Source organism: Theobroma umbraticum, unplaced genomic scaffold, assembly GCF_002168275.2.
Source record: "Theobroma umbraticum cultivar Fairchild unplaced genomic scaffold, ASM216827v3 scaffold_44.0, whole genome shotgun sequence".
NCBI lineage: Eukaryota > Viridiplantae > Streptophyta > Magnoliopsida > Malvales > Malvaceae > Theobroma > Theobroma umbraticum.
In genome coordinates this window covers 10,181,330-10,195,549 of record NW_018397255.1, presented here as the reverse complement: position 1 = coordinate 10,195,549, position 14,220 = coordinate 10,181,330, and the positions used below count along the sequence as shown (strand labels likewise).

The 14,220-nt window shown below is 30.7% G+C and overlaps 2 protein-coding genes across 3 annotated transcripts; one reads left to right on the top strand and one right to left on the bottom strand.

Annotated features, from left to right (window-relative positions):
* The first annotated feature begins 2 nt into the window (after window positions 1-2).
* LOC110410069 (glucan endo-1,3-beta-glucosidase 4-like) lies at window positions 3-1,333 on the top strand. Its single transcript, XM_021419649.2, has 3 exons — window positions 3-84; window positions 371-622; window positions 1,027-1,333. The coding sequence occupies exons 1-3, from the start codon at window positions 18-20 to the stop codon at window positions 1,059-1,061; spliced, it is 354 nt and encodes a 117-aa protein (XP_021275324.1). The 5' UTR covers window positions 3-17; the 3' UTR covers window positions 1,062-1,333.
* A 154-nt stretch (window positions 1,334-1,487) lies between these two features.
* LOC110410068 (uncharacterized) lies at window positions 1,488-4,101 on the bottom strand. Of its 2 annotated transcripts, none has more exons than XM_021419648.2 (5): window positions 3,998-4,101; window positions 3,832-3,902; window positions 3,639-3,719; window positions 3,483-3,526; window positions 1,488-1,868 (listed from the first exon to the last, which is right to left on the bottom strand). In XM_021419648.2, exons 1-5 carry the CDS (start codon window positions 4,098-4,100, stop codon window positions 1,769-1,771), a joined length of 399 nt encoding a protein of 132 aa, XP_021275323.1. In that variant the 5' UTR covers window position 4,101; the 3' UTR covers window positions 1,488-1,768. The 2 variants fall into 2 exon arrangements, with proteins under 2 accessions (XP_021275323.1, XP_089638542.1); XM_089782416.1 differs by lacking the exon at window positions 1,488-1,868 and adding an exon at window positions 1,875-2,603.
* Between the last annotated feature and the right edge of the window lie 10,119 nt (window positions 4,102-14,220).

Here is a 14,220-nt window from a genome sequence, read left to right as displayed (position 1 = left end):
TATCCCTCTCAGAAAAAATGTCACTCTGGTTGATGAGGATAACGCTTCTTCTGCTGTTGATGGCAATGATCCCTCAAAAATCAGGTATGATTTTTGCTTAGGATCTAAAGTTCTGTTTTTCAAACTCCAAATGAACAAACTGTCATGTTTATTCTGCTCTAACCTTCTATGCCACATGTACATCTGTTTAATCCTAGCATGAGAAAACCAGGGTACATTGTCAAACACACAGAGAGTCACATATTTAAGTAGTTAGTCCTAGTTCAGAAAACTCCTAAGCCAGAAATGTTATCTGATGCATTGAGACAAGATAAAGCAATCTTGTATGCTGCATTTTCTAAAATGCTGTTTCCTGTTCTTGTTATACCAGTAGGGGAGTTTGAGCAATGGTGCATAGCTGATGAACAGACCCCAGATGATGAGTTGCATGCAGCCCTGGATTGGGCTTGCGGGAAAGGTGGTGCAGATTGCAGTAAGATTCAGGTGAACCAGCCCTGTTATTTTCCTAACACTATGAGAAACCATGCTTCCTACGCATTCAACGATTACTTCCAAAAGTACAAGCACAAAGGCGGATCTTGCTACTTCAAAGGAGCTGCCATGATTACAGAACTTGATCCCAGTAAGCATTAAACAAAGATACTTCTTTTAATTACCATTTCGCATGAAAACTTCTGCAATATATAGTTAAAAAATCATCGTATTGATTAAACATATAGAAAATGAGCAAATCCCATGTGCCTGGAAAGTGCAAGTCATGTGAGATTGCCGTTAGTTTACTTGTTTAGAGAACATTACGGAGCAACTTGCATCTCAACGATGCTAAATCAATGGATTTGCTGACGCAAAAGGCAAAAAGAAGATAAGACATAAGAGCAAAAGTGAATAACAGCTCACTACTTGACTCCCTCTTTTGTCTATGATCAAACTTCTTTATGCTTTAATGACTAATTTTCCTTTTCTTATTGATTTTTCAGCTTCTTTTGCCCCTTGGTAATAACCTTTCTTCCATGCATTTACCTGCAGGTTATAATTCTTGTCAATATGAGTTCATTCCCTGATCCAGAGGCAAATCAATTCATGTAATAAAATCAGATGTTGATCCCTTCCTCGATCAAGTCTGTTCCTCGTTCTACTTCTACCCCTGCATTCATGCGTTGAGATTTACCATTTGTTGTCTACAAGCCGAAGGCTTTCAATACTGTGTTAGAAATTGTTTTCAGCCATTGTGATAGATTTTGTGATAATTGAAAACTATTGACCATCTTGCAAACTGGTTCCCTATTTTTCCTCTTTCAATTTGTTGGATTAATGTTTTTTGTTTCAAGAGAAACAAAAGTTACTCATTTGCCGAGGGTCCAACTGCAACAGATAATGCATAATTTCTTATATATCAACAACCAAATTTTGTCCTATGATCATAAATTAATAATTAAAAACATGTTTATACCATATAGAGTGAGGATGATCATGCCAGAAAAAGGAAATGTACGAGGCAATACTGATAATTTCTTTGCTTTAATTCCCTTCCAAAAGGAGTGAGAATTATGTAACAGTATAGTTCTTAAATCCATCCACAGGGCATCTGATGAGACAATAACAAGCAAGTGCCTATACAGAGGTTACATTATAAACAAATGGCAAGACAAAACGACAAGTAGCATCGCAAGGTATTACCAAGCTGCTGTTCAATCCCAAAGCATATATGCCTCAAGTAGGGAACTTCTTCATGCGACAGCATAAGTCTTTTTTAAGATAATTCCAATCCTCAGAATAATAAACTCGCCCAACCAGCAACAAAAGCAAAGCCGCCCAATGGAGCTAGGGCAGCATAGTTTCTATCCTCGAGATATGCTGCAGTGTAACACCTATGCAGTCCATAACAACTTAATTACATTTTCACCATTGTTAAATACAAATTCTGCATCTGAATGAATTCAAGGGTGGTATAAACACATTTGAAAGTGGGTTTCATTGAAAAGCACAGAATGGAGAAGCAGTTTGTAAATGACACTCAGAGACAGCAAATGCAACATTATCCAAAATTATGCACTTGAAATGAAAAGGATCAGAAGATATTGAATAGCATTCAATTCCAACATCTTTATTTACATTATAGTATCAAGGTCCAGCCTATTCCCAAAACAGGGATTTTTCTTTTTCCATGCAAAAAGTCTTCAAAGTAGCTATCAAGTAAATGGGTCCTAGTTGCTTGTAATGATATTTTGCATGCAAGAAGAAAACCCCTTTGTGGAAATAAGCTGATTCTAGTATCAAATAAATTTACCCAACATTCCAAATACAGTTTGGAGGGGAAAATATAGCACTAGAAATTAGGAGGGATGCTGGTGTCAAGTTCAGTGCTTTCCTTCTATAGGTATTTGAGTCACACAACCATGCACGATAGAACTGTAGCCTGTCACTGGAACAATCTTACAGGGTAGATGCAACTTGGACAGAAGACAAAATATAAGTGTGTGCAACTGATTACTTTTATTCATACTGATGCGTAATACCTGTTTGCCATGTAACTGTTCAAAGTTTCTATTTGTATATCAAATCACTAGGGCTTTGATTATTTAAACAAAAGATACAGAGAACTCCTGCAATTGAATGAGTGGTGTTATAATCTATAAATATCATTAACAAGATGCTATGCTTATTCAATGCATTACTAATGGATGACATCCTTAGACCCATGAACTATTTCATGTTACAAGATAAACACATACTGACACTTCAAGGAATCTGACATTTAGCAACAAAAATTTTTATATAATGTTGTAAGGGTGCTGCAAATGATTGTGATGCAAAGTTTATTTGCAGCAAATTTATACATTCTTATTGCGAAATGCAGTTCACAACAACTTAATGCAGCATCAGACCTTTCATAGTGCCAAAAAAGTCTCTTTTTTTGGCAACAAGATGTAAATTGCTGCAAATAGTTATAATGCAAAGGGTATTTGCAACAAATTGTGCACTCTTTTGCTGCAAAATGTATTTTGCAACAGTCTACCACAAGTCTTTTTATGCTGCCAAAGTTCAAATTTGCAAAACTGTAAAAGGTGCTATAAAAGCCTTTGTTGTGAAATGTTGAGTTCCTACTAGTTTCTCCTCAATTTTATAATGAGCACCTCCATCGCTTACTACTTTATCATCACTTGTCAGACTATGAAACATAAACTCCGGTACATGCAAAACCATCACTAACTTCTGTATGGCAAGCAAGATGGAAACTGTGAAAGGAAAAGAAAATATAAGCAGAACTCCCACCTATATAAAAGCATTACTTTCTAAGAGAACGATGAGATTAGAGTCCTAAGTGTTAAGGCAAAAGTCCAAAAATAACCCAATATATGTAATCTTCACAAACATAAATGGAAATTCCAGTAACTTCAATTCACCAATGTTTTGTTTTCAAATGAAGCATTTATCAAACGAAAACTACAAATGCAATAAACATCAAAGAGAAGGGTGCTTACGATCCAGAGAAAGCAAGAATGCCAGCAGTCAAAAGGCCTCCAAACTGGAACATAACATACAAGAGCTCTTAAACCAATGCTAACCGAACAATGCAAGGAAAACCAATGAGAAAAAATAAATAAATAAATAAATAAAAAGGTAAAAAAGGAACTAACAATATGGGGGCGTTTGGTAACAGGGGCAGCAAGAAGAGCAGCTGTGTGAACCAAGTGGTAAAGAGAAGCAGTTTGCCATACCTGCTTTTATTATTCAATTATTTTGCACCCAATAATAAGAAAAAAACCAAACAAAAAGATTCAAAAGTGAAAATTTTGAGTGAAAAAATGGAGTGGGTAATCTAAAACTGACCTCTTTGAAAATGGGGTTTTCAGGTTTGAACATATGGAATCCATATGTGCCCAATCCAAGAGCTGCTATACCTGTTTTTTAATTAAAAGAAAAAGAAAAACACATAAATAAATATAGAACATTATAAAAACAAAGGATTGAAAAAATTAGAGGAAGAAGTTGAAACCAGAAACAGCAGCAATTTTGTGCCAGTGATGAAGATCCATTTCAGGAATTTTCATACACTCTCTTGAGTCTCTTCTTTCTTCAATTTTGACTTCTGGTAGCATGATGACGATCCGTGCTGCAGCAAGCAAACTTCTTATTCAAAAAGACGGAGGTAAACGACGCCGTTAGTTACGGCTGAAACGCAACCGTTTATTTGGTTTTCCTCTTTTTGCCCGCCATTTTGGTTTTCCTTTTTCTTAACATTAATTAAACTTTTAATTAATTGGCTCAAAGTTTTAAACAAATACATAAATACATTAACCACGCGTGTCAGACAAGGTTCATATGATTTATTAAATAAATCAAATTTAAAATTTTATAAGACATGATAAATTCATTTAAACATAATTAATTTATTTTTATGATATTATAAATCATATAAACCGTTAAAATAAATCATATTATATGAATTGATACGATGACAGATTAATTAAAAGTATTATGCGTGACTTAAATGAGTTTAATCGGTTTAAAACAAATAATATATTAATAATTTTAAATTAAAATATATTTTAATTTTATATTGTACTCATATCGTGTTAATCAATAATGTTAAAAAATTATCAACAGTGCCTAAATAGAATTTCATATAGCTTTCACCCTTAATTCCTTGTTTCACATTAGTGCTCTTCAAGGATCAAGAGATTAAATCACACCATTTTTGTGTTATGTAAATCAACTCCAACAACCAAATATTCATTCTTGTTTCTTTACTTTTGTAGAAAATATCAAAGATCTAAGTAAAAAAACTAAGGTGTTTGATAGTTAATTTATTTGATTGTTTGATGAAAATAAAAAAAGCATATAGAGACTATTTATAATAGTCAATTAGACCTAAACTTACTTGATGTGCTAATAAAATAAATAATAAATAAGAAAATATTTTAATTTTAATTTTTTTAAAGTATTAATAAAATAAAAAAAATTCACTTCAAAATATTCTATTCTTGATTTGAATATACCTACATATTTGGTAAGAACCCCTCCTTCGTCTAGATATCTCTCACAATTTTTATGTCCTCATTTTGCTTCTCATCAATTAACAATTCAGGATTCTTCCCATTTTCAAGTGTGAAGAGTATTAATGCATGGGTTGGTTTATGTTATTTTATGTGTTAAACTAGTAGCTTTGTTTATTAGTCTAAGATTATAGCAGCAAAAGGAGAGGGTTTTTTTAATTTGATAAAATATTCATTGTTATTATTCTTGGAAAAGAGAAGATTATAATTTTTTCAGTCAATTTATTGCATTAGTTTGGGCCATAATGGTGACGCTTTATCTGTTAGGGCTAGATTTGGGCAAGATTTAAGGCCCGAACCAGGGCGGGGCTGATTCATGGATAGATAGATCTAATTAACATTAGTGTTGTTATAAGCCCAGCACGGCGACCCTTGAACTCGCATTGTTATATTAATTATTGCCACAATATTATGATATAATATCCAAATTGAATATTTCTTTGAGTGATGCAAATTTCCATAGAAGATATATATATATATATATATAGTTCATGCTTTTGTGATTCTTGGTTTATTACAAAAAATTAGCAAAATAAATACAAAATCAACATGGTTATGTAAAGGTAAACAAATTAGTCAATTTAATTGATACAAATTAAAAATTCAATGATTAAAATAGAAATCTTAAATAAATTTAAAAACCAAAGGTGGAATTTTACCTTATAAGTTTTCCCTTTTGGCTATTTTTTTTTTTTTATATATAAGATCTTAATTTCTCTTTTATCCTATGATAACTTATACAGCTAGCATGTGAATTTGTTTATGAATGCTTATATTCAATTAGTTTTAAGATGGGCAGTCATCATAATTGGTAAGTGAATGATTTCAAGTTAACTTGTATCAGGCATAATTAATATTTTTGTTTTGCAAAAAGGGCAACAAGCCTTATTATGACTCAGAATTAAACGTCTTCATTCAAAGTCCCCAGTCCCTGGCTTGTTGGGTCGATCCCAAGGATGGTAATTTGCTTTAGGTCTTATTGAGTGTTTTGGACGTTTAGCAAGCAATTGACAAAGACTTCTGGTTTAAGTAGGTCAAATCATTCTAGGAGTTATTTATTTATTTATTTATTTTTGGATGTGTTACAATTAGTCATACCCGATGGAATATCATGTCTTGCTGAATTTATCTTTTCCTCTTAAATCTTTTTGGTGAAAAAGTCTTGGTCAATAATTGATCTCTAGTCTATTATTGAACTATATATGATGTATAATTCTTCTTCAAACATTGATAAAATTAAGCGGAACTATGCCTGGAGACTTGAAAATTAGAAAATTAGAGACTTGAAATATGGAAAATGTGTTTACCTTAGTAAGTCAACTATCAAAGGCACAGATCTTAGATAGTTACATCATCGGACACTGTAAAATGGGTAATTGGGAATGCTAACAACAGCTTGAATTGTTGCTAGGGAAAAAAGGTGCTCTTGCAACTTCGCTCATGCGCTGTTCTGATGATTTTGTTTATATTTTGACATAATGTTTTAGAAAAATTCTTAAAATAACTTATTATTCTTTTAAACTATTTAATTATTTTTTAATTTTGAGTGCAATAAAGTTTTGTAATTAACAAATTATTAATTATAATTAATCAAAATGTTATTTGTTATTTCAATGTTACGTGACATTCACATAATGTCAATGTGAGAAGTGAAAATGTCATGTAATCATATCATTATATTACATCATTATCTATTATGATATGTTAATATATTATATCAACATCACGTAATATAAAATAATTTATGACATTTGGACCATGATAATTAATCAATTGTTAATTATAAAAGTTTTTTTAGTTTAAAATAAAATTATAAAAACTTAATTAAGTATAATAAAAAAATAAAAAAATTATTTAAAATCTTTTAAGTAATTCATGAGTTTTTTTTAAGTATTACACTTTATATTTTCCAACAATTTGACACTAAAGGTACATTTGGTTTAGTGCAAGTGAGAAAGATTCTCTGTAATTTAATAAAGTAAAATTACTTTACGATGTTTGGTTTAAGGAAAGTGATTGATAAGGTGATTCTATTGTATTACAGGAAGAGAAGACGATGTCATTTTTTTCTCCCACAGAGAGAAAGTAACTTTCCTTTTTCAAAAAGAAAGTTATATTTTTTTCCCCAAATTGTCTACTTGATCTTCTTCTATTTACTCTTCTTCTTCTCCTTCTTTTTCTTGTTGCCAATTGTAGAACCCTAGCCGCTCATCAGCAAGCCCTAATAGTTGAACTCTTTGAATATGATGATGGGAGCCAGGAAGAAGGGGAAAAAAAGAAAAGCAAAGAAAAGAAGAACAGTCCATCAACAAATAGCAACGAGGAAGGAAGAAGAACAATCCATCACCATAGAGCAACAAGGAAGGAGAGAAAAATGAAAGTAAAAAGAAAAGCCTATTGGAAGGATGATGGGTGCACGAAGAAACGAGAGGAAAAAATGAAAGAAAGAATACAAAAAAAGAAAGTGATGGATTGGGTGACAATTTAACTAATTAATTAATATTTTTATAAAATAATTTAATTATTTAAAATTTAACTAATTTATTAAAAATAAATATTTAAGAAATTGAGAAGATTTGAGAGGGAAAGATGTTTGGTATCTCAATTATGAGAGAAAGAAAGTGTCAAGAAGCTTAAAATTGAATATAATGAATGAGAACATCTAGATTATGTTTAAATTTTTAATAGTCGCTATTTATCGATCTGTAGATAATATGATCTATCGATAGAATTTTTATTTATTGGTCTTTGAATAATATTTTTTATTTTTTATTTTTATAAGTTTAGGGTGAAAATAAATATTAAGTAATTTTACATATTTTAATATTTAAATAATTAATATAAAAATATTACGTTATTTTTTAAATGTTGTTATTTATTATTTTAATTACTTAAAGTTAAAAAGTCAAATTTTATATTAAAAATTATAAATTTATTCAACTTATATGTTTTTTTATATATAAGGGTAATTTTATCAATTTATATTATATTACCAGTAAAATACTTACAAACTAAACACTACAATATAATTCTCTTAACAATCGCATTCTTTGTAATCATCAATTTCGCTTATTATATCAAATATTGTAAAGTTATATTCCCAGCAATCGTATTTCTAGTAATCATATATCTAACAATCACATTTCTAACAATACACCAAATGCAACTTAAGTTTTCCCATTAAACTTGTAACAGTAATCTTCAAACAATTTCATATTGAATTTCCTAAAAGGTTGATTATCTAGAATTAATTAAATCCCTAAATATTTTTCAAAATCTCAACAGTTGAATTTGAAAAATAAGATCCAACATTTGACTTTATAACCTGATAAAAATCTCATTCCTTAAGTTAAGTTTACTCAAGTTAACTTTCTTGTACGATTGAAAAGTTATTTTCGGTTATAACCGAATGAAAAGAAGTATAGTACTCAAATCACTTTAATTACATACATTTTACTACTACTTTAGACACAAGGTAAATTAACGAACCAAAAGGCTGAAAATTCAAAAGGCACGGAGTTCCAAGGAGAGACACCAAAGTAATAAAAAGGACCCACGTGAGACCCAAAATGGAAAACAAGACGGGGTGGTTGTACTCATTCGGAGGTGGCATTAGGGCAAACATTTAGTCATCTTGGGAAGGTGAAGACAAAACATGCAGATGCGCAAAGTTAGAGGAGGCCATCTCTTATATAAAAAGCTTAAGCATGGTCGGCAAATGACAGGGTACTAGTAGGCAAACAAAGTCAAGTTTCATCATGCCTCTTGGTTTGTCGTCTATTTGCTTCATGGAACTTTGTATACTTGGAAAAAGCAAACCCTCCCCTGAGACATGAACCTTAGTCTTATTGGCAGCTGCCATGCGTGGAATTTGCATATTGGAATCATTCTTTTCTGGGGCTCTGGATTTAGGACTTTAGGGAACACCTGACCCTTGCTTTCCTTCATTTATTTTTCTTTTATTCTTTTATTATCATGTTGGCCTGCAAATGGGACCAGCGCTAACTAGATTTTGTGATTTGTTTTTAGAGATCTCGATGGGAATTGAATTTTGAAATTAAATAAATTACTTTTTATTTCGTTACTTTAAATTCTTATATTCACAAAGAAAACATCAAATGGACCATTTCTTTTCTCAATATTTATTTCGAATTTTTGGCTGGTTAGTCAACTCGCTGTTGGAAATATATATGTTCTTGTCCCCAAAATCTTTTGAACGCATGCATATATTTTGGATTTTGTAGGTATCCCATATATATAAAGATTATGCTTTTGGCTGCATTTATAATCTACAGACAATGGCCGGGGCTTATTGGTTCATTCATGACTTTAATTATCAAGTTGGATAGTTACTAGCAATATAGTATTGGAGTTTCTTTGACCAAGTGATTTAGGCTCCTTAATTATTAAATTTCCGATTTCAATTTATAAAATTGGGTCTAACTTCAAGCTTCAAAGTATAATGATTTCTTTTTGTTACATTTAGGTTTACTGGATTTATGCATGAGAAGTGTGTTGGGTATATATTAAATCCTTTTATCTAATGTATTAGCTTTTGAATTGAATACAACTTTCATACTTCCTCTAGGACATTCAATATGGATATCTACTTTGTTACTTTAAGGATAAAGCAATAACATAGCCACATTTTATTATTCAGTTTTTTTATGGGCACATCTTACCTATAAAACGAAGAAATTAACTTGAAACCCCACTCTCAATTCAATAAGAAAAAAACAAAAATTATTAGCTTATTTATATCTCCAAGGGTAGTATTATCCAAGAAAGGATATGGTCTCCATAGAAATTATAAAACTATATTATTGGTTGATGACGAACATTTGTATTTTCGAATGACAAGTTTTTCGTAAGTATGCAAGGGTTCCCCGTCTTGCTTTTAACCCTCCATCCTAAGCTATCCCTCTTTAGCTTAAACTTTCCCTGTTTCATTATTTTAAATTTGTTCAATGTAAGGTTGTAATTAATTCCAATTATTACATTAACCCGTGCAACTAACCAAAAAAAAAAGTGTAATGATGGTGATTTAGCTTAGATATGCAAATCATTCATGTTGGCTAAGCTTGATCTATCTAATAATCTCATGCTAAGACTCATAGTATCCTCCAAACAATGAATCAAATCATGAATATATATATTTCAAAAGGATTTTGGGGGTCACTTTAACTTAGGCTTAAAGGCACATTAACTTGAAGCTCTCTCCAATGTATGGGATCACAGATGACAAGAACAAAATTCCAAAAAATGGAATTGAGAAAGGGGGATAGAGATAAGAGGTGTGGGGTCATTAGGGACACTGATTTAACTTTGGAGAGGGGGAACAAGGAAGAAACAAGATACCCTTTTTCCTAATCCTTTTTGCACATTTTGATTCCAGAAGGACCAAATTAACCATGTTTTTTAACTTTGGAATCACTTGGGTTATTACATTAATGTTGGATTATCTTATTCCCAAAGACATGGTTATACTTATTTTAATCTTTTGGTTTTAGGAAGTTCCCAAATTAACCCTTTCTTGCTTCCAATGCATAGAATGTTTGTAGAATTTAAGAGCATGGGATAACTCATTGTAGTCCGCTTAAAAATGTAACATATGTGTTATTAAATAGTGCATTGAGAAAACTTACCATAATAAGATAGAATGGTAAGATTGTAATGGGTTGAAAACATTTTAAGTCTGTTAAATTAGAGATCAGAGATTAGCAAATACATTAGTGCAACTTGTTTAACTGTGTGAGTGTTTATTATAATTATTGTTATTAATTTAAAAATGTTTAAAGGGCAATTTGCAATTTTAGTGGGAGACATGGAGGAGATGCGATGGGGTTTGGAGCATGTTAGCTGAATCGGAAGGCACTACTTCCCACGTCATGTACGCGCGCCTGATGTTTGCCTGCCTTCTCCCTCGGCCCCGTGTGGGGTCCTTTCCTTTTTCCAGCAAATTAAAACGCTGTTCGTTAAGCTTAATACTTAATTCCCACTTTACTCATCAAATTACAAATTGGTATCACTCAATAACTTAAACCATGAAATGATTTCAGATATTGGTGCCTCAGCTCTGCACTGCAGCAGTTGACACCTTAAAACATTTGGCATTTCCTTTTCCTACATTATCCAAAACCCAATAACAAGGAGATGCAGAGAAGGGAACCTGACACTTTGAGAGGATTGGTTTGAATGATCTGAAAAATTAAGTAAAGAAGAAAGAAACAGAGAGGAAAGGAAATATCAAAGTGGGTCACAATTCGACCCATAAGTTCTTACTGAACATAAATCAACCAAAAAAAAATTAAAAAATATACGTGACAAAATCAATTTGAATTCAAAAACCCACTCGGAATTTATATTTATCCAAAAAACAAAAAATAGAAATCCAAATTGAAATACAAAATGATCCGATATGGAAAATCATATGAAAATGATTATATCTTATTAAAATGAACATGAAATGTGAAAGGATCCGACCCGTTTACCAGATGCAGTAAATGGTATGAAATCCCAAATCCTAACGAAGATTGAAATCAACGTAAACAAGTTGAATAGTCTGTTTCCCCCATCTGAGTCACATGATTGAATACCGAGTGGTCAAAACGGTTGAACCGTCGGGGGCGTTTTACAGCCACGACGCAACCCAAAACGTTGTAAAGACCAAAGAATGTAGTCGTCTGTTTTTATTTCTGCCCTCCCCCTTGTCTGCAATCAAATTTCAATGAAGAAAGAATACGGTCATAACTTGTCCCACCCTAGCCTAGCTTTTCTGGTTTAGGTTTCTCAAAGGGGGGAAGTAACTGTAGTTAGAAGCTCTATATTCAAAGTAACTCCTCTCCCCCTTTGCTTTATATGAGGACGGAGAAGCAAAAGCAGAATTTCTAGTATCCCACTACTGAGACTTGTTTTCTGGCTTTTGTCTAACATTATCCAACATCTCGTACATGAGACTTTGTTTTTCCATGGATATACAAATAAACCTTTTGAGAAATCAATCAACACTCAACTTAGTTGCTAGAATTCAAATCACATGCTATATGTGGGCTAGAGTTTTAAGTGAAACGAAAATTTAAATAATAGATTAATCACAGAATTTATGTATCCAATGATAGATATTATTTTGAAACGAAATATTCATTTTCAATATCAATAAATTCAGAATAAATTATGATCAAATTCTAAAAAGGTAGAAGTAATTTATCCAAAAGCTTTACGTACTATTACAGTAGTCAATAGTCGAGTTAGTTGTTATCGATTTTGCACATGCAAATATATATATAGAATAAGTAATATAGATAGTAAGTTTAGAATCGCATTTCATATAGATTTGTTTTTAAATGTATACTAAGTATTAAAATTATGACAAACTAATCTTATTCAAATAACTAAATTTTTTTGAAAAAATTAATTAAAATTAAATTAATGTAAATACTTAATTAATTAACACTACTTAAAATTTACTTGAGAAAAAGTAATAGACTAAAACCTAAGATTATGGGTTCATTCAACACTTTATTTGATATCAGCTTGTCTTGTAATTTATATTCATATATGGTTTTATTAACTTAGAATCTAAAACTATATGCAAGTCTCCATCAAAATGTTTGCACAAATACCTAACTTAATTGGCTGATTATATATCTATAGGAATCAATTAAATAAGGTTCATTAAGCTAGTGTTTTAATTTGGTTATGTTTGACAATTGACGTATATCTACCCGAATCACAATCAGATCACTTAAGTGATATGAACATACATTATTTAAATCTTAGTTTTATTTAAAATCTATCTGTCTAGTTTCAATTAGATTTATAAATCAGTTAATTGTTGATCAAGTAATTAAAAGCATTAAAAACATATTTGAATAAATAAAACTAAAACCATTCATAGTAAATAAAAGAGAAATAAATATTCAAACTACATGTTAAAATCTACCATAATCTTAGAAAAATAGTTTAGCTCATAATATCTACTAAAAACTTCATTTAAAGAAAATTAGCCAAAGTTAAGAATTTAAGAAAAACATAAAAGTAGAGAGAGAAAATTAATAGTTGAAGTTTTATGATCTTGCTTCTCTCTCAAATTATCTTACTTTCTTGTTTTGTTTTTAACTCTTTTTCTTTAAAAAAATTGTGTGCTGCATTAATAAAATAACTAATTTAGTTAAGACTCTTTTTAACTCTTAAGATTGGTGTGATTAGAAACCTTTGAAAATGGTCCTTTAAATAATTTTCGAAAGCCCTACTTTCCAAAATCTAGTAAGATGCTTATTTTTGAAAAATTTCTTCCGTGGCACGGCTCTAATCAAAAGTTTTGTAGTGTAGTTCTTTTATTTTGATGAGGATTTCGATCACTTTCTAATTAGAATTGGGTGAAATGGTAAACATTAAAGTTGTAGCTCTACCTCTTAATTTTTGAATGGTCTATGAATCATATCATTTAGATTTATGTAGCGAAAGTTATACTCAAAAAATAGAACCATGTGCAGATAAAGCACCAGTCCATTATGCACCTTTCTTTACCAATTAAAGTTATTTTTAATCCTACTCTTACATAAACATAAAAATAAACATAAACAACATAAAACTAACATTATTAACTTAAAAATAAATATTTAAACATAGATTAAACTAAATTAATAAAATAACTAAAAACACCAATCTTAAATCAAGCCTAACTTAACCTAATTAGATATTTAATCTCTTATTAAATATATGTATTTGATGCACACATCATTAGTAACTCTCATATTCAAATCATATAGATCTTTATGTTCAACTCATATCTAATTATTCTTCTACTTTATGATCTTTCATTAAATAATTTATTTGGTTGGAAATATTTCTCAATTTTATTTTCATGAATATTTTTCATATGAAAATAATATACAAATTGAACTTGATGTTATGCTTCATGAATGAAATTACTATAATGCGAGCTTATTAATTACTTAATATAACTCGTATCCAGTTGATACCAATGAGATACTTATTCAAAATTTGAAGCTGTACTAGTAGTTAACTATATGAAGGAAAATGATAATTTAATCATAATTATAGGCCACATTAGCCTTTAAATCAAGTAATTAAGGGCAATTAAAAACAGTACCAACACCTCCGCTAAGGAAGCAAACTCTCTTCTCCAAGACTCCAACCA

What these genes read in the sequence shown, in the direction of transcription:
- LOC110410069 (XM_021419649.2), top strand. Translation starts at nt 18, where the DNA reads ATGTCACTCTGGTTGATGAGGATAACGCTTCTTCTGCTGTTGATGGCA. An exon ending in AATGATCCCTCAAAAATCAG is followed by an intron (nt 85 to 370) that starts GTATGATTTTTG and finishes TTGTTATACCAG; the next exon opens with TAGGGGAGTTTGAGCAATGG. An exon ending in GATTACAGAACTTGATCCCA is followed by an intron (nt 623 to 1,026) that starts GTAAGCATTAAA and finishes ATTTACCTGCAG; the next exon opens with GTTATAATTCTTGTCAATAT.
- LOC110410068 (XM_021419648.2), bottom strand. Translation starts at nt 4,100, where the DNA reads ATGCTACCAGAAGTCAAAATTGAAGAAAGAAGAGACTCAAGAGAGTGT. An exon ending in CAAAATTGCTGCTGTTTCTG is followed by an intron (nt 3,903 to 3,997) that starts GTTTCAACTTCT and finishes ATTAAAAAACAG; the next exon opens with GTATAGCAGCTCTTGGATTG. An exon ending in TTACCAAACGCCCCCATATT is followed by an intron (nt 3,527 to 3,638) that starts GTTAGTTCCTTT and finishes GTTATGTTCCAG; the next exon opens with TTTGGAGGCCTTTTGACTGC.